Source organism: Mastacembelus armatus, chromosome 7, assembly GCF_900324485.2.
Source record: "Mastacembelus armatus chromosome 7, fMasArm1.2, whole genome shotgun sequence".
NCBI lineage: Eukaryota > Metazoa > Chordata > Actinopteri > Synbranchiformes > Mastacembelidae > Mastacembelus > Mastacembelus armatus.
The window spans coordinates 2,669,251-2,691,762 of record NC_046639.1 but is presented as its reverse complement, the minus strand read 5'-3'; the positions used below and the strand labels follow the sequence as shown (position 1 = coordinate 2,691,762).

At 40.6% G+C, this 22,512-nt stretch overlaps 1 protein-coding gene across 1 annotated transcript; it reads right to left on the bottom strand.

The window, feature by feature from the left end:
• Window positions 1-5,273: 5,273 nt before the first annotated feature.
• On the bottom strand, window positions 5,274-17,761 carry LOC113146110 (NUAK family SNF1-like kinase 1). Its single transcript, XM_026333396.2, has 7 exons — window positions 17,277-17,761; window positions 12,418-12,538; window positions 12,086-12,237; window positions 10,560-10,625; window positions 8,211-8,330; window positions 7,512-7,644; window positions 5,274-7,348 (listed from the first exon to the last, which is right to left on the bottom strand). Exons 1-7 carry the CDS (start codon window positions 17,604-17,606, stop codon window positions 6,213-6,215), a joined length of 2,058 nt encoding a protein of 685 aa, XP_026189181.1. The 5' UTR covers window positions 17,607-17,761; the 3' UTR covers window positions 5,274-6,212.
• Between the last annotated feature and the right edge of the window lie 4,751 nt (window positions 17,762-22,512).

Below are 22,512 nucleotides of genomic sequence, written 5' to 3'. Positions count from 1 at the left end.
TATTTTGTGTTTAATGTTCTTTGTGGTGTTAAATAATTAGATGAATAAACTGTGCATTTGTTTAAAATCTGACTTTCTAACAGACGTGTTTAAGTCCAACTTCAAGACTTTGTGCTGCTGCTTTTTCTGCTCAGCTTGTACTGTAGCTTGTTCCTGTTGTAATGTAATAAAAGTAAGTAAAGTAAAGCAGCTCCCACTGCTGAAATGTGGTTGTCTACAGTGATAGGATTATAGAAAGTCTGAAGTCTTTTCTTTACCATCCATAACTTCATATCTTCACCATAGAAGAAGTATATAAATGAACATATTGTGAACTGAAAACATTATGTGGTGCCCACATGGTCTTGTCATTTATTATAAATATTAAGCAAGAAGCAGTTGTTTTGCTTAGGAACAGTGAGGCACCCAGTTATGTTGATGAAAGTACAATTTTTGAAGTACTCACTTGAGTATTTCTATGCTGTGATACTTTGTCCTCTAAGTTTACTGCAGTTCATCAAGAAGTACTTTTTATTCCACTAGACTGATCAGACAACTGTTGTTACTGATTCATTTGGCTCATTTTTCTACATTAAACCATCCATTGGTCTGTACATTGAGTATCAACCTGAACAGCTACAACACTGGAACACTTGTAGCAATAAGTCTTAGAAATCCAAGATGTTCTTGCATAACTGGAGCTACACTGCATCACTGCATTTCTTAGGAGACAAACAACATTAAAAATTGAACACACCTCGTTTACTCATGACTCAAGACAGTTCCTTCATCAACCATATCAAATATTCACACACTGGTTTCTCTATATTTCATGTTGTGATCTTCCTCATTCTGTTCTATTCTATCTCTGTGGTTGTCGACTGACAATGGACCTGACAACAGGCTACAAACACAAACCTGATTGGTTGTGAAGGTGAGGAATCTTAAATATTGTTTTCCTGTTGATCCTTCAAGATCTTTGTCTTTCTTATGTTTGACCTCTCATCTCTCTATGTCCATTTAAATTACCCTGTTGTGCTGTGATCTGCCTAATACAGTACAGAGTTTCACCTCCCAAGTCAGCAAAATGGCAAAACAGAGTAGAGGATTGATGGAAGCACCACTGACCACTAACTTAGTTTGTTTAATGTAATATCCTCATATACCTGCTGTTGTGTTTTGGTCACATCTAATTGTCATATGACAGGTATGTTCATGTTTGTGTTTTTAACCTTAAGGGAAACAATTAATTTGCAGTTGTTAGTTGTGCATGTGCTGTGATGGACTGATGCAATGAATGAAAGGTGACTGGGTCTAACATAGTGAGATAATAAGGCCAGGACAGGAAGTGGATTGGGAAGGATGACCTTACTACAGTGCAGAGCGAGTGCTTACTGGATATTCAGTTAGGTCCCTAAGTATTTAGGCAGTGACACAGTTTTTGTAATTGTGCCTTGAAATGAAGCAGTAAATATATTTCTGCACTAAAGGCCTGACAAACCATCTCAAGGAAGGAAACAGAATTTGGCGATGACCATGGGTTCCAGACTTCAGACAGTCATTGGAGAAATAATTACATCCAAATATTAAAAATAATAATTATATATTGTTTCTGCTTGTTTGTCTAATTACATTTGAGCCACTGAAAATGTGGGTATATGTATAAAAATGGGTGTATTTCCTCAAAGGTTAATGCAATATTTTTGTTAAACTGCTTGAATTAAGGGTGAACACCTTAAAAACATATTAACAGCTTCATTTCAGATTCACTGTAGCACAGTACAGAGGTAAAATGATGTAAACTGTCACTGTCCATATACTAATGGATCTAAATTTATGTGAATGTTTAGGATGAAATATAGATTCTCTCATCCACCTTAAACATGTTAGGGTTTATACACTGAGAATAAGTGTAAGATGGTAATGATGTGTTTGAGGAACATTTAAAATGACAGTGTTCTATGTTTTGGCCCAATACCTGGTCTCAGTTCCTTCTGGTCCTTCGTTGGGTGACACATTCTCTCCTCTGCTGCTGGTCCTCTGTGAGCACAGTCTCTCAGTGTTAGTAGCAGAGGAAGAGATGCCCATTGTTTCTGTAGCCAACGCCCAACCCTTCCCTTTTTTCTTCATGCTTTGATGATTTGTCCTACTTCATCAGATTTTCCTACTGTAGAGCACAATGGCAGTCCTGTCTAGTTGTACAAATCCAACATTTACATAAAAAGAAAGTAGCATTACACTGAAGCAAATCTGGCCCCTGATTCCTTGACATGGTTGTAGTGTCCATGCAAAGGATTTATAGGTAGACCTAATGAATATGCTCTATGAAAATGAACTTTATGGAAAACACAGCTTTCCCTTCCTGTTTGGGCCTGTCATTTGCTTACTGCCAGAGCCAAAATACATTTCTTTGTAAATTAAACACAACCTAGTTGTTGAAGGTTGTGACAGTGAGCAGGGGACTTCGACAGTTGAATTATAAATTACTACCCACATTAAATGCATCATGTGCATTTTATCAGTATGTTCTGCATTTATTGTTGTTTATTTATTAGTATTATTTTTATTGCTATTTATTATTTACTTTTCATTAATTTTTAACCTCTATTCATCAGGACGTCTCTTGATATACAATGTGTTATTTAAAGACACACCAATGACAACATGAAGGACAGTCATATTGTTCACAATGATGAGTTCTTGTTTTTGTAACATTTAAAATAGAAAGTAAGGCAAAGCGACAAACAGGTTGAACTGTGTTAAATGCTGCCATGACATAAGATGCATCCGTTTTATGTTCTTAATTTCTTTGCTATGTTTTTATTTGTGTGCAAACTGATAAATAACAACAAACGTTACCATCATCATCAGCAGGATTGACTGTTGTGACTGTAAGTGGCTGCTTTGGGAAAACTACAACAAATGGCCACAAGATGATGCTGTTGTTAAAGTCTTTGCTTCATAATAAATGATCAATAAAACATCTGATCTAATGCACCATGTGCAACAAATACAGATTTTATTTTGTAGTAACCTTTCTGTTCACCCTTTGGATGGAAATTTCACAAATCAGAGTTGAACACCAATAGATGGTCAAAGATGTTTTCTATGCATAACAAATTTTAAGTATTTCTATCCCAACAAATAATCCAGGAATCTCCAAGAATATTATTGATATTAGTTGGAGTCTTCTGGGTGTTGTTGTCAGCAGTGGTGTGTGGTGTGACAATACATTTGTATAAAGTCTCAAGATAAAAGAGAAGTCTAAGTCTGTCTGAGTATGTTTGATATTATCCCGTCCTTTTCAAAATGAAAAGATATTCCTGCTCTGTATTGTCAGCAAAGATTTTATAGTTTTGAAGTCATAGATTTAGGTTTTAAGATTAGTGGCTAGTTTTCTTAGTGTGATGAGGATTATATTTCTAGGCCAAGGTTCTTAATTGAAAAGTAACTTTAAGTTGTATAAAGATCCTTAATACTCAACAATAAGTACTTTTAATTTTTTATATTTTCTTCAATCCCATAAGTGTAATCTTGAAGTATTCATACAGTATTTTGTTATTTATACTATTTATACGCCATAGGTTTAAAGTAATTAAATATTTAAACACATGAGCCCAAAATGTAATGATTTCCTAGAGTTAAACCAATAAATGTGTGTTATTAGACAAACTCAATAATAAATAAATTATTTGGCATGACTGGAATGTAAAACTTTGATGGAAGTCATTTTTCACAGCTGGTGTTTTTGGTAAATACCTGCATATTTCTGTAAATGCCAATGTGTTTTTAGACACTTGTAATTTCCAAAATGGAGTAATATTGTTGTTGGCTTTGATTATTGCTTTCAACTCTGGGCTAACATATTAAAAAAAAAAAAAAATCCAAGGATGTGGTTACAGCATGTGGGTCATGAATGGTACTGTTCCCTGCCTGGGCCTCAGTAAGCTATAAAATCTGGCCACTGTTGTTCATTCAGTGGTATTTTTATCACACGTGAGGAAGCAGCCAGAAAAGCCTCTTGGCTTAGCTGTGAACCCTGTTCTCCTCAGTTTGCAGTGGGAATTATTGCAGATATTTGGAATACTTCTCCATCTTTAAAGTCCTAGTTGAGTCTGTGCTCTTTAGGGCAACTGTGATTGACAGGAGGCCACAGACATCTTAAAGGCTTTAGGCTGTTGTTACCCCACAGTTACCCTCCTCTGACTATTAAAGCTAAGTCAAATTGTTGTGGAGTTTCTTAAGCTCCTCTGTGAACGAACATTACTGGGATCATTGAGTTTAAACCACTGGTTTAATGTTTCACAGTGTGTAATAGTTTATAAACTCATCATTTTTAGATAAAATCATAATCTAAAAAAACTCATATCGATAAATATAAAATAAATGCTGTGGAATAAAACTATAATATTTTACACTGAATATGAAGTAAATATTTGTAACTGTAACTTTAGTGTAACACACTGGTGACCTGTGTTGGGTGTGCCCCCATTTTTGCCCCATGTCTCACCCAAACCTCCGGCCTTGCTGCAACCGTTTAAAAAGGAAAAGCTTGTGTGGCTGAGAGATGAATGGGTATTACTTTATTTTGTGTGAAAAATGAGTTTTATGAAGACTAGCTCCTCCAATAGTAATCCAGTACTCAGTAGGGGGTTTGGGTTAGGGTCATAATGTGGTATCACAAAATGCCTACTGGACAGAGATTACAGACGTGACCGTCCTGGACTGTAGCTTGGATCCCATTTGGTTATTTTGTACACCAGTGTTGTCATTAGTCCATCAATAACATTGAAAGTCATTAGACTATGACTTATGAGTTAACAACAATGCAAGTGGGTGGTACAAAGTAAACCATATGTTTAAGTGAGTCACATCAGACGTGTCTACGTCTAAACACAACTTGCTAGTTAATTTTGCTTTGTTATATGTCAGCTGTGAGAACCTGTATATCCAAAAGGGGGCAGCTTTGGTGATATTTATTAAATGACTTTTGAAGCACATGAACCAAATGTTGGAAAACAGTAGATAATAGAGGAAAGTATAATGCTTAAATAGGTTTTAAAACATGAAAATCCCCCAAACCTGGAGATATGAGTTTGTTACCTGACACAAGTGATGGTCTCTCTCCATTACAGATGGAGGAGAAACCTACAGAACATGTGGACTGTGTTTAAGAGAATCATGTAGTGAAAACCAAAAAAGGAAAGAAAAGGGAAAGCATGTGCTCCATTGCTTACTTTTTCCAACATGTTGATATATTAATTATTTTCTTCATGTAACATTAGAAGAAGTAGTTGTTTTTAAAATGTCCATTTTATTTGTCAGTACATTACATACATACATTACATGTGTCCATACACCTGTTTTCTCATCAGAAAATACACCTGCATTCTTTTCATAATAATTCACATAATTTATCTTTTCAAAGAAGTTTGAAATGCTGGAATCAAATTACCAGATAACTTCTAAGAAAAATAAGAGAATTACATATTTAAAATGACATACATCCACTGCATACGTCACATCATTAAAGCCTTAGTGGTGTCATGGTAAAAAGCAATGTTAAGTATCTGCTATTCACTCTGTGTCTATTGGTGCAAACTGGAGCAAACTGTGCACAGCACAATACTGTGTAGTACAGTTATGAACACAGATGTGGTGACATACGTATTACAACAGTTTAGCAGGTTGTATCCTCTCAGAACAGTGGGCTATATGTTGGATCAGTTGACTCTGATTGGTGGTGTTTCAATAGATGGTGCTTCTCTTCTCATCAATTCCAATTTTGCTGGATTATAGCAACCAGACGCCAGTTTAAAATATTCATCAGACTGAAATCTGTTGTAAAACAGAACAAGAACATCTGTTGTTCAGGTGAAATTGGAACAAATTGTTTAGGTCATTCTACCACAAGGATCCCATCTCTGGCAGTCACTGGATGCCTTTTAGGTGCCACTTAGTGTCTTGTCACTCTCCATTTTGTCTTGTGTCCAGACTCTAGTTATATTGTCAAATAATACAGTTCATATGATTAAATACAGATATGCCAAGAAATGGTGCTTTATGTTGACAGTACAATGCTCAGTAGAATCCACATACTCGAGATGCAATCTTTTCCAGAGTTCATTAGTCTTTTCAAGTTGGAAGGCACTGATTATCACACAAAAGTGAAGTGAGGAACTGGTGTCACACCCAGTTTGTAACCATACTGATTTCTCCGTGGTTTCTCAGGCTCATGTTTGCATTTCCCTCTGTCCTTCTCTGTCTTCATGAGCCCTTTCAGCTCTTGGCTTCTCCAAATGCTCCTCTGAGCTGCAGACACTGTGCACATTGTGATGTGATTGGGCGCTGAGGTCCAACAGGTCAAAGGAATCACATGAGAAGAGGCTGTCCTCGCTCACCACACTAGACGGGCGGCTGTGCCGTCCCCCTGTGGCCTGGAGAAGTTGCTGCAGAGCCTCAGGGAATATTGAGGGGGCCGGACAGGGAGATGAATTGTGGTCATCGGGAAGATCCAGACTGCGAGAGAACTTGCCGTTACGCTTCAGAATACCTTTCCTTCTTCTTAACGCCTCTGCCCGAGTGGTGGGACTATCCTCTGCTGCAGGGAGACAACTGTGGTGTTTGTGGGAGCACAAATCACCTGCTTCCTTCTCTTTAAGTACCACTCCAGAGCCCAGTCCTTCTGAGGATGAGCTAAAACCGGACTCCCCTCCATCGAAGTTCTTCAGTATCCCCTTCTTGGGCATTTTGGATGAGGGTTGACTGAATGTAGAGGGAGGTGGCAGACTGGTGGACAGGACATCGGCATGTGTTCTATAAGGCTGGGGAGCAGCATTGCAGAGTTTTGAGGGAGAGTTTTCTTTAGGAGGGCTGTAAAAGGCAGAGTCAAAACTCCTCTGGGGTTTCAGAATTCCTTTGGGTTTCTTTCTTTCGACAGTAGAAGAAGAGGAAGTTGCAGCAGAGGAGGCGCCACCACAAGCTCCAAGTGCAGACAGGGGAATTGCATTCTCCTTACGTGACTTTCTGAGGCTTGACATTCCTCCATGTACGCTGCCTCCTCCTCCACGATCACTCTTCAGGGGCAAGCTGAAGTAAAAGGGGTGGGGAGAGAGCTGAGGTGGACAGGAGGCGTCTGAGGATAGGGACCCCGGAACCACAGTCATGTTGCTGACAGCAGCGACCCGATTCTGCCAGTCGATGTAGCGTGCCAGCAGGGGGGATGGGCACTCTTGGTGTGGAGATGAAGGGCAGTCACACACACTCTCTTCGTAACCCCAGTTCACCCACCAGTGGTTGGCCACGTCCTCTATTGTAGCTCTCTCATCCACACGCACCGTCAACAACCAGTCGATAAGAGCGCAGGCGTCTGGAGGGAAGGGCGTCCACAGTTATTTATAGCAGCCAAACTTACTGATACGATGAAATAATAAGACACTAGTGAGAACAACACACCGGGCAATCACACTGGATACACTGGTAGATATAGATGTAAATGCAGTATATTGTTGATAGACATTGAACAAGTTTACCTGAGGGGGGGTTGGGTTTGCGATAGCGACCATGGCAGATCTGCTCATTGAGTGTGGCATGACTGGTCCCATCAAATGGCATGCTGCTGTAGACCAGTGCGTACAGCAACACCCCCAGTGCCCAGCAGTCCACCTAGCACACACAAACATAGACAATAAAGAACATGCCACTCACGTACAACTCATTAGGTTTGGTTTTATTTAATGGCCTTTTTATGACTTTTAATACGGAGTGTCTGAAAATCTCCCTCATGTTTTTATTTCCTTTCTATTTTCCTTTTATTGTGTTTTTTCAGTGCTTTAGAACTGCATTAATCCAAGTACTGTATGTATACAGGTTTTTGAAGAGTACTCCACCAGTTTACCGTTGCGCTCCTCTAACAGTGTCCGATTCACAGAAATCATGAACTAGAGTCCAAACATTCTTCTTCCTTATCGCACGATGTAACTCACACATGGACACATATCAATTTTATCAGGTGACAAAGAAAATAAATAATATGCTTTAAAAAACAAACAATCAAACAAAAAACATGTGATATCATCCTAGTTCAGTGATAACAGTGCTGCACACATACTTTGGTGCGTAGTGCACCATGTGTATTGAATTGAGAGTGATTAGAACTAACAGCATACTATGATGCAACCTGAACTCCAAAATCTTTAGAAACAGTTTCTTAAGCCAGAGTGCTGACCCACCTCTGGCCCCTGGTAGGGAAGTCCTTTCACTATCTCTGGGGCAGCATAGAGTGGACTCCCACAGTATGTCTGCAGCAGAGTGCCCCTCTGGAAATGATTGGACAGGCCAAAATCAGCCAGCTGCAGATCAAGAAAGTGAGAAAAACAAGAATTAATATATTTTGATTATTACAATTATTTGCATTATGTGATGCTACTAACATTATTACTGCTTAATTAACATGTATTCTAAGAGGATATTAGGAGCGCTAAAACAAGCAATACACATTGAATGAAACATTTCTATCAAAGAAAACCTTAGAAAACAACCATAATGTTTTATCCAAATGATTCACAGCTGTGGGCACAAAAGACCAGTCTAGGATGTGTATTTGTGTATTCATACTGCATGTTTGTGTGCTGACATAGCTACCCAACAGCTGTCACACTCTGAACCACAGGTCTTAGTCCAGACTTCTGTCTGACTCTACTTTAGTTGAATTCAGTCAACACTAAAACCTAAATAAATTTAATTCACCTATTTACATCAACAACCTCACAATCATCTGCACGCAATTCAGATTCCTCTATAGGGAGCATGCTCTGTGAGCATTTAGTCATAATGCAAAAACACAATATTTGAAGCAGTTCCTTTTAAGAGGGCCAGAAATAGGTATGCTGCGCTTTAGCCAAAGTAAGTGTGAGCGAGGAAAGACACGAGGGCTGAAAACATCAGGCTGCTTACACACGTAATGGAACAATCACTCACTTGTGGCTGCAGCAGCCAAATGCAGACATACTGAAGCTCCGCTCTATCTGAAGAGATTATTACCATGTGCACCAGTCCACTATCAGCCCCTGTGGTGTTAAAATACTCAATCTGACAGTTTCATTGCCGTGGATCAGAGATAAAGGGAAACAGACCTCACATACAAGACAGTTGATATTATATGCACAGTGCAATAATGATGTATAGCTGTTTTTACAGCTTTACCTTCTACATGCTACTGTACTAACAGCCAGTGTGTCTGCATGTGTGCATCCTCCAGTCTAAACTCTTCTTGGCCACTAGAGATTCATCTGTGGTACTAATTTCAGTGCTCTGGAAGAGGCATTCCTCAGTGATGAATGCTTTCATCAGACAGGTGTTCTGTCGTCCTTCACTCTACAGACACTTGTTCATATCCCAAAGGGGCAAAATTTCTGTTGTGCCTGTTGTGATAGTCTCAATAAAAGTGAAACTGGTGGCAATAGTAAATTATCTGGGTTTGCCTGAGCACAGATCAAGTGTTCTCTATACTGTCCTGCTGTCTAATGAAAACATGTGATTCAGTTTGTTAAAATGTTTCATTTAAGCATCTTTTAAATCAAGAATTCACTGATACACTGAATAATTACTGATTTAGCTGTCTCACTTTTTGTATTATCCATCCATCCATCATCTATACCCGTTTATTCCTTAACCAGGGTCCAAGGGATCTGCTGGAGCCTATCCCAGCCCTCTTTGGGTGGAAGGCAGGGGTACACCCTGGACAGGTCACCAGTCCCTCATAGCGTATTGTTGTACTAAAACATTGTAAATATGGAATAACTGTCTTTTAATGCTTGAGCTATACAGTCTAATGAATAAATAAGGCAAACACTTCAAGAAGATGGGGTTCAGAAAACTGAAAAACAAGTCACCCACTGTGCAAAGAAGCACATTTTACCTAACATGTCTGGGTATGTCAGCCTTCTACACATGCCATTAAGCAGCTACTTTGCAGACATAACATGCACATAGATTACACAGAGTGCTGGTCATTTCCTGCAGTGGATGCTGTAAAACGCTGTTGTGGTCAACCTGAGGTTTGCAGTGAATGAAGAACAGACAGCACAGCTACATTAAAAGCCTCCGGTTGGTGTGATTGCCACTGGATTCCTTGCACACTCCTGTAGCCCAAGCACAGATCCCATATAAGGAGACGAAGATCCAAATAAGGCAAAAAATGGCCTCTGAGTCTTTTCTTTTTTTTATAAAACCTGGCACTATGTTTGTGCTGGCTCAGTGTGGCCAGAATGTACTCCAATGTGTACACTACCAGTCAAATGTTTGAGATGGAGTTTATGTTCTCAGTGCCCACTTTGCTTTATGGCTGGAGCTTCCAGCTTGCTAAATACAACAGCAGGAGAAAAATGAATCAGCTAGTGTGACATGATGATGTACAAAGAACAAAACAAAACAAAAGTGAACTCTTTGGACAATCTATTGTAACAACCTATGAAGTATTTAATGAAGTAGTTCATGCTCATTCCAACTATGCTGTTGCCAGTCACCATTTATATGTGTTATCCACTGATACAAATCTCCTTTTTATCTTTTTATCTTACCTTTACTTTGAAATCTTGATCTAAAAGGATGTTCTCCAGCTTGAGGTCTCGATGCACAACGCCGTTCTGTGAGAGAGCAGAATACACGTGAGGCCCTGTGCTGCTCTTCCCTCTTGTTTACTGTCAGATGTTTTCTCTCTGCATGCAAACAAAAGACTGTAGGGTCTGAAGATTCCAATGTAAACCTAGTCTGTAGAGCGTGGGATGTTTGCCTTTTATTTTTAATGTTACAGCTGTAACATGTGTTGTGCAGCTATGTGTCGAACAGGTTGTGAGCCTTGAGAAAGGCTCTCAGACTGCTAAATCATTGTCAGACGTGAGGAAGTGCTTTGTGTGGGATATTTAATCTGCTGAGATGTTATTTGATCGCCCGATAGCATTCAGCACCTGGGAGCCAACGAGAGGCCACAGAGTGCAGACAGCTGTGGAGCCTGACGAGGAAGAGCTGGAAAACACTTAAGATCTGCAGGTTGAAGTGTTTCACTGGCACTGAGCGGATAGTACATCATAAGACAAGACAATGCTGCTACACATAACAGGAACACCCAGGAAGCTGAGTGGTGCAGAGAAACTTCTAGAAAAGCCTCCTGTCTTTGGTTAATTACATCTTTTTCAGACCATTGAAGTCGAGGAAAAGGGCCCATGACCTTAGATAATGTTCTGTGAACAGTACATACAGTGTGTAAGCCGGTGTGTATTTGCGTGAGCAAGACAGAGACAAAGATGAAAGAAATATATGTGATGAGATTTTATTTCTCACTATTCTCAATTATTATGAGTGGATTTGAGAAATAACAAAAACACTGGTCCTGGATTGTTTTCATTCTTCTCTTGAAGCTTTAACAATCTTTCCATGTGCCCTGCATACCTCAGAAGCACATCCAATAATTCATTCATGCTGGAACATTCATGTCTATTTTGGGACAATATTCAAGTGATGAGCACCAATTCCCCCTCTATGCTTACTACAAAGCTACAGGAGCTGAATGTCGGGTAATGTCTGAGTTTAAATAAATAATGTACCAAAATAAGAAAGATATGAAAACAAAAACCGTTCTGTCTTTTCCAACTCAGCTGACTGTTCAGGCAAAGTTCCTCACTCGTACTGTAATGCCCCACTGTACTGTCAGGATTTATTTATTCCTTGATAAGTCCTGTTTTTGGCACAGCTGTTGTTTTCATGTACATAGCAATGAAAACAAGGTAACAAAGAAGAACATGGTCCTTTGTCAGGGCTTCCAATAATGTGGAGGGAGGAAGGAAGTTCACTTAAGCAATTTGTTTGTTAAATGTGTCAGTGTGTGACTGTATAAAAAAATCCAGGCTTAACACAGGCTCTTAACACAGAGAGATCTGAAAACTCGAGTCAAGTTTTTCTGCCGTATTAGGATTAGGATTTAGTGGATTTAGCAGTACTGTATTTGCCTGTACACAGTTGAATACCACATCAAGCAGTTCTGCACGTGCCTACATGTTATTCCCTAATTCCTTTGGTGAATTTGTGGAAAGTGTGTGTGTTTGTAAACCTTATGGCAGTAGTGGACAGCAGATGTAATTTGTCTGAAGATGCCTCTGGCTTCTGCCTCTGGCAGTCTCCTCCTCTCCTGGATGTAATCATATAGCTCTCCTCTGCTGGCATACTCCATCACTATTACAATCTTATCCCGGCTCTCGAACACTGCACAGGACACATTTAGAGTGTGGCATTACTCAGATGTCTTTACATAAGCATAAAGGGATACCTCATTTTCTGCATGTCTAGAAAATGTGATAAAGTAACATGACACCCATCAGATGATGAGACTTAGTAATAATTCATGATATTTGGTGTTCATTATGTGTGTGTTTGCATTCTTACCCTCATGGAAGCGTATGATGTTGGCGTGCCTGAGTGAGGAGGTGATCTCGATCTCTCTCTGGATGTGAATCCTGTCCAGGTCATCGGTGATGCGTTCCTTGCGGATCGACTTGATCGCCACCTGGGAAAGAAGGTACACAATGAGTTAACACACGTGAGATGAAGCTTAATGTTCAGTGATTAACTGTCAACAACTTTAAACAGATGATTGTTAACAAAAACGTTCTTTTCCTAGTCTTACACATCAAGAAGAAAAAAAGCATTAGGTCACTGAGGACAGGTGTTACCATGGTGATACTTTGTACAAAACTTGTTGGTGCCAGCAAACACAGATTCCTCTTTAATTAATTCCTCTACAAACCCTCCAGTTTACTCATCCCCCCCCCCCCCCCACACACACCAAGACACAGTTCATGAATCAGATCCAAAACATGCATGGAAACAAAGACATATATACATACTGTTGATACCATTACACACACACACACACACACACACAAAGACAAATAAAATCTCAGGGTATTAGAGGCGATTATGTGGGTTTTAAGGCAGGATGATGAGATGGTCTCCTGTGATCTGAGCACGCTCAGAGGCAGAAGGTTGACAGCTGCACTGTTCACACTCTGCTTCCTTAATCCCAAGCACTCACTGTACCCTGATGTAACCACCAACCACCAAACACACACTCACACACACCAACGCAGACACCCCAACATGAGCCCCAAAACCTCTTTGAATAGAATATCTGTTACCAAAACAGCACCTAAAACAAACAAGACAATAAGAGATGCTTTATAATGTGTTGTTGAGGCTACAGGACTACTTTGTGTTGTTGTTGTGTTGTGATGTCCTAACATAAGCTAATCAAACCAGTGTATATTCTGTCGACCCCTTAAATGTCCCTATGGACAAGAAGGCCTCTAGGTCGGGTCACAGCTCCAGCTTTCTCAGCTGCTGGAAAAAATACCAACAAGACATTAGAAGACACAATTCACACGCTCCGTCAACCGCAACAGTTATGCAACACAACACAAACACACTCCAGGGAACTCCCGGGACTGATCTGACCTTCAGGAATTGATGTGATGCTCTCCAGTGACAGCAAATGTTTGTTTGTTTTCTTTATTTAGGGTTTTATTTATTCTATCATCAGATATGCGGCACACTGCATCTCCTCTAGTCCAGAGGCGCTGGGTCTCGGGTCTAAGATTAAGTCACACATATCAGTGGTTGTGAATGGTACCTGTCCAAGTCTGAGAGCTATTAACTGTTAGATGTTTCACGCCTGCGTCGATCTGACCCAAATACCTGCTGACTGAGAAAGAAATGTGAGAATAAGCTGCAGGCATGAGGAAGCAGGCTGTGGGAGACAGCTAACAGACCCGGTGAACAGAATGGACAAAGTATGTCAAAGACTTGTGTTTTACTGTAATACTAAGCCCTGACTTGGAATTAATCCCTGATCAGCAGAGCACAGAGAAGACAGACACAATCTGGGCATTGTTCAGCCTTCAGCGCACTAAGAGCATTTTTAACGGGGCACGTGTGTGAGGAGAAAGAGAGTGTGTTTCTGTGTGTCTGTGTGTGTGTGTGGTTTCACCCCTGTGCATGTAAATATGCTGCACATGCGTGATGTCCTAGTATGACCTCTGAAGGATCATTTTCACTAACAGTGTCTCATTTGTAATGTGCTGCATGTGAAAAAAAACACGCCTGACTGTAAATGGTCACGTGCAGGAAAGATCAGTATCGATGTTTGAGCCATGGACATGTAATCAAATCTTGTTTTACATCACCACATCATCTGTGCAGAAGACTATACCTTACAATGCAATGGTACAAGTCATGCAGATGTACAGAGAGATGGTATTAGTCTCATTGTGGGAAACAAAACGTGCTTTGACAAACTGTGGGACTCAGCTTGTCAGCACCATGTAAATCACTTAAAGTTACATTATGGTGGTGACTTGGTGTACGGTTAGTGAAATGTTAGGGTTAGGTTAATGTTATGTTATGGTTAGGGTTAGGCAAATAATGGTTACAGGTAAGGTTAGGCTAAGTCTTCACGTTCCTAAAATGTCATCACTCTCATGGCATAAAACTCAAATTGATCCTCTGAAAGTACACACACACACACACACACACACACACACACACACACACAAACATGTCCCCAAAGCCTGAGCATCATTAAAGATCCCTGCTGCATCTGTGAAAGATTTAACATCTGGATTACACAGGCTCTGTGCCAACTAGAAGTCACCATCCAGCTACACATGCAAATACACACACCAAGCCCTTAGCCCTTTTCATAACTAAGAACATCAAAACTTTGTTGTGCATTAGTGGTGGGATATTAAAAATGGGCAAATACACAAATCCTTGGAAAAAGCCAAGCAAGACTGTAGAAAGTATATAATATACTGTCTCAATGCAGACTCACAAACGTACAAGAGAAATTATTTAACTGCTTGACAGGCAACAAAAACTGTTTCAGGACTATTCTTCAAGACACACAGCCTAGTTAAATCAATAGTTTGGGAAATACACTGGGAATCATGGAACTAACTATTATTTTTTCATGTCCTTATTTGATGAAATTATTGCGTTGCTAAGCGAGCAGCTGGTTGCCCTGGGTTAGGACAAGGGTTATGTACAGTGACCTCTGGAGTCTGCTGATGATTACAAAGAATTCACTGCCCCCAGCCATAAAACAGTCCAGCACATAAACTCCTATAAAACCAAAAAATGTTGTTGTTGCACTAATCACTTAAAGACTTAATTAAAGAAACAAGATCTACATGAATGAATCAGCAGCCTCTAAGGAGAGATTACACCCCATCAGAAGGGTCAAACAGCTTCACCAGACTTGGGCACAATTATACTCATTATTAAATTATACTACATCTTCTCCTTTTCTATGACAGACGGCTTTACACTCCGCCTTTGACTACGATCATTTGCATTAGGTAACATTTTCCAACATGGTGGGACCACACATTGTACAAACGATTTGTGTTCAAGTACAACCTAGCCTTTAAACCTGCTGGTGGTCAAGAGTTTGTTACCTCTAGACAGAACTAGGCTTTTTTCCCCTTGTGTCCAGTCTTTATGCTAATGTCTCCTGCCTCTATATATACTCTGTAAACAGAGATACGACAGTGGTATCAATCTTCAGATTTAACTCAAGGCAAAAAAGGAACAAAGTGAGTTTCCCAGATTATTTAGCATACAACAACAAAACAAGCATCTGGTGTGGATTTCTGAAAATGAAAAACAAAAAAACTGACAGCTGGAAGTATTTTGGCCTGGAAAAAAGACGTGAAATGCTAAGGTGCATTTTTTTGTTCTTTTCAAATGGAACAACATGAGTTAAAAGTTGCAGATATCTGATGACATTAGGTAACTTTTTGAAAAAATCCAAATGTACATGACACAAAACAAAAACATCTTTACTGTTTCTAGCTCTTCAAAGGAGAGTCTGGTCCAAACCAGTATTAGTGATCTCTAGTACAGGTTAGTGACCCAACATACCCATTGTTCATCATTTCCTTCCACCCACATGTACTTTAGAGGGGGTGAATCTTAGACAGATTACTAGTTTATCACCGGACTGTCGTCATCATCTTTTCTTTTTATCCCACCTTCCTACAGCACTGCAGAACAAGGAAACATCCAATATTACAGTGAATACAGTATCTCAAATTAGCTTTTAATCCAAACACTCATCTTCTCCCTCCATCCTGTGCTAACCTTCCTCCTTCCTCCCCCTCCTCCCCTTCCTCCCCCTCCTCCCCTCACTTAAACAACAGCCCACTGGTCTTGTTTCCAAAAATAATGTCCGTTTTGTTTCAAAGAATCCTTGGTATGTGCTGGCTACTGGCTTGCGGAATTCGGCATTTTCCCCCTTGTCCTACCAAACCCACTCACCCTGCACATACACAGACAGACACACTCCAAACACATATTATTTAGCTATTTCCCTCAACTCGCCTCTCTCTGCATATTCTCCATTCTCCTTTCTTTCTCATAGATGTTGGTCTCAGAGTCACAGTGAAAGCAGCCAGACGAACTGTGCCAATCTCACTTCCACAATCTGATTACCCTATTACTGGGTGTTTGTTTACTAAAAAAACAGAAAGGGAATTCGAGGCTGGCAGGGTCCCTGTCTCTGCGCTCAGATCACAGCAGACTGAGGGATTAAAGCCTCACTGCAGACATAAACCCATGATTATTAAAACTAATCTGGCACCAAATTCTGTTTTTAACCTGGATATTGAGATTGTAAATTTAAACCAACACATTTTATGTTATTATGTCTCTCTGAGTGTGCCTGTGGGCTAGTGTGTTAATGGGTGGCTGTTGGGGGGGGGGGGCTGACCAATGGAGGAACCCTATTGTAGTAATTTTATCCCCTTGTTCAAGTGCTGAGTGAGTCAGACCAAAGGCATCTCAGCCTGGCAGCACAGGAAGCAAGAACTGGTTTCAGCATCAGCCCATGAGCTCAACAACAAACGCACATACTGTACCACCCAGGAGCTCAGCTCCACCCCCAAATTAATATTTAATAACCAATGCTCAACATCCAGGAACACTGTATCTTAGTACACACACTCACACACACACACACACACACAATCAAGAACAAGGACATGCCACACACAAGTATATCAAACATATGTCTGTAAAGCTTTTCTCTGTGTGAACAGAGGATTCAGAAACAGGTTCATCTTAATTTACCTGCTAATACCAATTTGCGCATGTTTCGCTCTGCATATCAAATATTTCACGTTAACACATGCGACATCCTTGAGGGGCACAGTAACAATTTGCATCATGTTCCCCAACACATGACTCACTGTCTTCAGGCTTGTTCTCTCCACCGCCTTCTTCACTTTGCCGTAGGTGCCCTTCCCCAGCGTCTCCATCACCTCATAGCGGTGTTTCAAGTTGTGCTTGTGCTGATGCTTCTTCACTTCCATCGGCGCTGTAGCAGTCGGTGCCCGCCCCACCGCCTCCAAGTCTGAGTTTCTCTGCCGCTTGTCCTCGATGCAGAGACGGCGACTGTCCATCCTCGGGGACTCCTCGCTAGCGCGGTGGCCGCTGGACGCCGCGTCCTGCAGGCGACCGAGCTCGGAGCGGCCGCTGGTGCTGGTTGCGCTTCTGCTGTCTGCCTCACGTCTGCCCATCCTCTCTGCGCACTGCGCGCACCTGTCAGGAGCAGCCTTCACTGGGACTGGATCCCCAAATCAGTTGAACCTCTGAACCAAAGCAGCTGAATATAGAGCCCTGTCGAAGCCACAGACTGGTCTAACAGTTTAAAAGCCTCTAGGTTCTCCTCTCACTTTCCTCAGAATCACAGCAACAGGGGCGATGAGAACCACATGGTTTGGTGCGATGGGTGGAGCCTCCTCATTCCAGTCCCTGCTCTCACAGCAACATCCAGGCGCGTCACGCTCATGTGGGATCAGTTTGGGTTTTCCGATGGGTCATGCTTGACCGGCTGAACAGCAGGAGAGAGGGATTGAAGGTATGTACGGAATGTCATGAGGGTCAGACATCCTCTTCTTAATCCACCACCTTTGTTAATGCTTTTCCATGAGAGCAGAGAAGAAAATAAAACTAAATAAACAAATCAATGAAATCAATAAGACTGAGGAAACTGGGAGAAAGTCTCAGTGAATAGTTGTTGGAAAAACTGCAGGAATAAGTTCATTTGTTTTCATTTCTATGCAAATAATCCAGAAACATCAATGTTACTTTAGCTTCAAATAAAGAGCCTGTGGAAAAGTTTTAACACTAGTATGACAATGAATTAATCATAATGCTGGATCCCTCAGTACCAATACTAGACTACTTTTGTTTGATTGTGACTGCAAACGTGTTTTTTTACTGTGTGGGATTCAACAAGAACTCAGTCCTCCTAAAACAAATGTCACTATTAAAAGCTGCTTCATCTAAGCGCTTAGTGACCCTTCAGGTAGCAAAGACCTGCCTTAATTGGGGTTTGCAGTTTTCACACAAGCTCATTTCTCATATATCAAGAGAGTCAGGAGGAGCTGAATTAGAGTGCAAGGAGTTTTCAGGGATTGAGGTTAGCTACCAAACAGACGTCATAGCTGTCGTGCATCGCTGCTCGTCTTTCAACCACCGTCCGCACATTGTCCACAGGACCCAGTTACAAAACCTCTTTGGTGATGACCTGCAGTCATGAGAGAAAGTATGTGAGTTATGGCTGACCACAATCGAATTTCCACAGATACTGACTCGTGTCTTGTGCAGGCCCAAAGTTTCCCTCTTGTTTATGCAACAGGAGGCTTTTCAGCCTGAAAAGGCCATTTCACTACAGACAGAGACATTTAATAAATTAGATAATAACTGATCTTGTACAGTTTATTGGTTTTAAATGTTGGTCTTTTGACATTTTAAATACTTTTGTGAGTTTGTAACTCCACAGTCTCAAAATAAGAAAACTAAACAAACAAATAAGAAGCAGGACTGGACAAATAGTGAATAAATTTAGGCAAATGTTACAGTGAATTTTAAACCACTACATGTAGGTTTAATATGTATTAGAAACATGATCATTCTGTTGATGCCAATAAGTGAGGTGTTGTTTTTCAGCCTATTCACAACAGTGTCCCAGGGTCTGATTTCTCTTTTTTTTTTTTTATCCACACAGTATGAAGCATTTGACTTGTATTGTATCATTACATAGCCAATGGTGCCAAATAGCCTCGACTTCACTCTGCAATTCCTCTCTTCTCCTGTTCAACCAGCACAGCACCAGGTCCAGCACAACTTCCTCTTGTGATATGATAACACTGGAATTCCCAAAGCATCTCAACACCTCAACACCAGTGTCTCACTGTGCAAAGAAACTCTGCTATCTAGTGGCAGCACAAAGGAGCTGAAAAAGTAATGAAATTCAAAAAAGGTGATGCTATGGTAAGATGTTATGGAGCTTAACTGTGAGATAACCAAGTCCTAACAGACCTATATTGATATCCATCCATCTGTTATCTATACCCACTTATTCCTATTTTACATGGTCACAGGGATCTGCTGTGTGAGCAAAGGTCAGGGGTCCACCCTGGACAGGTCCCCAGTCCATCACAGGGCCACATAGAGACAAACAACCTCACACACTCACACTCACTCCTATGGGCAATTTAGAGTCACCAATCAACCTGACATACATGTTTTTGGACTGTGGGAGGAAACCAGAGTACCTGGAGAAAACCCACACAAGCACAGGGAGAACATGCAAACTCCACACAGAAAGGTCCCTGCTGGGTTTCAAACCAGTAACTGTCTTGCGGAGGTAACAGTGCTAACCACCAAGCCTCCTTTATAGACATATAAAGAACTGATTCATCACACTGGCCTGCAAGTGACTGATCCTGTCAGGTTTCAAAAGCTAAGCTGAACCAGGCCTGGTTAGTACTTGGATGGGAAACCACCTTGGAAGACCAGGAGCCATTAGCCTCACCCACTGGGGTTGCAAAAGCCAGTGCAGTCTTGTTGGTCCAACGCCAGAGTAAATGAGAAGGGTTCCATCAGGAAGGCCATCTGGTTTAAAACTTGTGCCAGATCAATAGATCTTCTGTGGCACCCCCTAAAGGGAGCAGCTGTAAGAGAAAAACAAAGAACTCATTCCTCATAAATCCTCCTCAGGATGTACCAGATTGATACCAGCATGTTTTAGGCCTCAATGTTTTGTCCTAAAACCAGAAGTAATTTTTAACACAGTTCACCACCATAGAATGTCATACCTGCGTTGATAAAGGTGTGTTAAGGCACAGTCACTGACTAGTGGCTGTGGCCCAGTGATACATTAGGACACAGTTGGACAGGTTCAGTTGGACCTCCGTATGGCTCTGACACAACGTAAAGCAACAAGACAGGGATGAGAACAAAATATAATCATATGGGTCATTACCTACGACAAACCTGCTACTACTGCATTTCATAGAGGCTATTACAGTGAAGCAATAACAGTCTATGAGCATCAGATCAATAAACACAGATTGTATTTTCTATATCAGTACAATAATTTTCAATAATCCTGTGCATGTCCACTCTACCTGGAAAGTAAGGACTGAATGCAGACAGCGCAACCTTGTGGCAGGGAAAGGGAATCCCCTCTGCCAGGAGCAGCACATCAGTGAGCACCTCAGCCACTCTCATCCTGTCCAGCTGCCTGAGCATCTATCTATCAGACTGGCTTTCCATCAGCTGAAGGTTAATAGAGGACAATGACCCACAGCATTGTGAATGTTTAAAGTGTGTGTTCAAAGAAGACGGATGCTCACAATATCAACTAAACATTTAAATGACCCCCCAAAAGTTGTCCAAAAGCAACTGCAATTTGCAGTTGCTTTTGGACATCCATGTGAGTGATTACATACAACTGTCAGCTGTCTCTTACAATTCCAGGTGCTTTTGTCATGCTGAGCAAAATGCCTTATTGTGGTTTTCTACTGAATCATCAAAGTCCCCAAAGTCTATACCAGCAAATTTTCTGGATAATTTCTTATCATTCGTCAACCATATGGCTATTGAGGTTTCATGTAATTTCTCGTAAACGTGCCAGGTAAAGTGTAAATGTAAATGTGAATCGAATCCAATCTTTTATGAGTTTCCCACATACAGTTATTTAAAACTTTATTTTGGTGAATTTTGTTCTACACTGAAAAAGGTGCAGGCTTGTGAGTTTTAAATACTGTCATCAAAACCTTAGTCATAGTTTGTATCTTTGACAACATGTTCGTAGTCGATGAGACAAGGACATGACCTACACATGGCACTAACATGATAACTGACATACAATCTTGGTTTTAGGTAATAGACAGCATTTGAAGCAAGAGAAGCACTTCTGCAGGTCACCCATGTTGTGCAGTTAAAGGCAGTTCTTCACTGAAGCTATTAATGAAAACATATAAATGTGGCACCCAAGATATCTGATTTTAGTGGGTGCCCAGGTATAGATGCACATGGTGTGCACAATGTTTGCTCTTAAGTCCACTCATGGGTCTTTGTCATAGATCTCTACCTTCAATCTGTCTTGCCGTGCTTTATATCTCTACTGTGCAGTAAAACTATTGCTCTTCATCATGATAAATATGGGCAGTGTTTTTATTAAGAAACTGCTTGTTATAATAATAATGACAGAGAACACTTTCATAATCTCTGGAGAGTAGCATTAGAGGTCAGTGCACATGTGTGGGAACCAAGTTCTGTTTACATTGCAATACAGTGTTATAGTCTTTCTTACTAATGCTATTGTTAACTTTGTCAAAATTGAAAATGCAAAAAAAAAAACAAGCAGTGATTGTTTGCTTACAGAATACAGGGCTGTCATCCCACAGCACAAAGGTTATTGGTTTGTAGTTTCTGTGTAGAGTTTTCATGTTCTCCTCATTCCTGTCTGGGTTTTGTCTGGGCAATATGACTTCCTCCTGCAGTCCAAAGACACGTAGTTCAGGTTTAGGTTAACTGGTGACTTTAAATTGTCCGTATGTGAGAATGTGAGAATGTTTGTCTCTATGTGTCAGCCCTGTGATGGACTGGTCATCTGTCCAACAATGTCAGCTGGGATTGGCTCCACCATGATACTAGATGTGCCAGGAAAGCAGTAGATGATGGATGAATGGATGGATGGATGGATGGATGGATGGATGGACTATATTCCCCAGCATATTACATTACAGGAACTACTTAGTTTGTTGTTATTAGTGTTATTATTGGAATTATTTCTTAATAAAAACAGTGCCCATATTTATCAACATTAGGAAGCATGTGATATGTAATTCCATTCATTCCAAGAAGTACAGTAGTAGACACTGACTACATAGACTACTTATTCCTGTGCTTCTAAATTTAGCTTTGTGCGTGTGGCACAGACCACAGTCATTTTAACTAATTTTCCATTCAAAAAATCCTTATAGGCAGATGGCTTTTTTCTATTTCTAAGCTCTGGCAAAGTACGAGGCATGCCTAAGCATGCTTGTCCTAGTCAAAATATTTAGGAACAACCCATTATCAAAAAAAACTCCCCCTAATATTTTAAATATGACCTACTAAGATGGAGAA

Bases quoted from the DNA above. Each gene is read 5' to 3' on its own strand.
- LOC113146110 (XM_026333396.2), bottom strand. From the start codon at position 17,606: ATGGGCAGACGTGAGGCAGACAGCAGAAGCGCAACCAGCACCAGCGGC. The intron at 12,539-17,276 runs GTGAGTCATGTG...CTTCTTTCCCAG, and splicing joins AGAGAACAAGCCTGAAGACA to GTGGCGATCAAGTCGATCCG. The intron at 7,645-8,210 runs GTGGGTCAGCAC...TGTGTGTGCTAG, and splicing joins TTCCCTACCAGGGGCCAGAG to GTGGACTGCTGGGCACTGGG.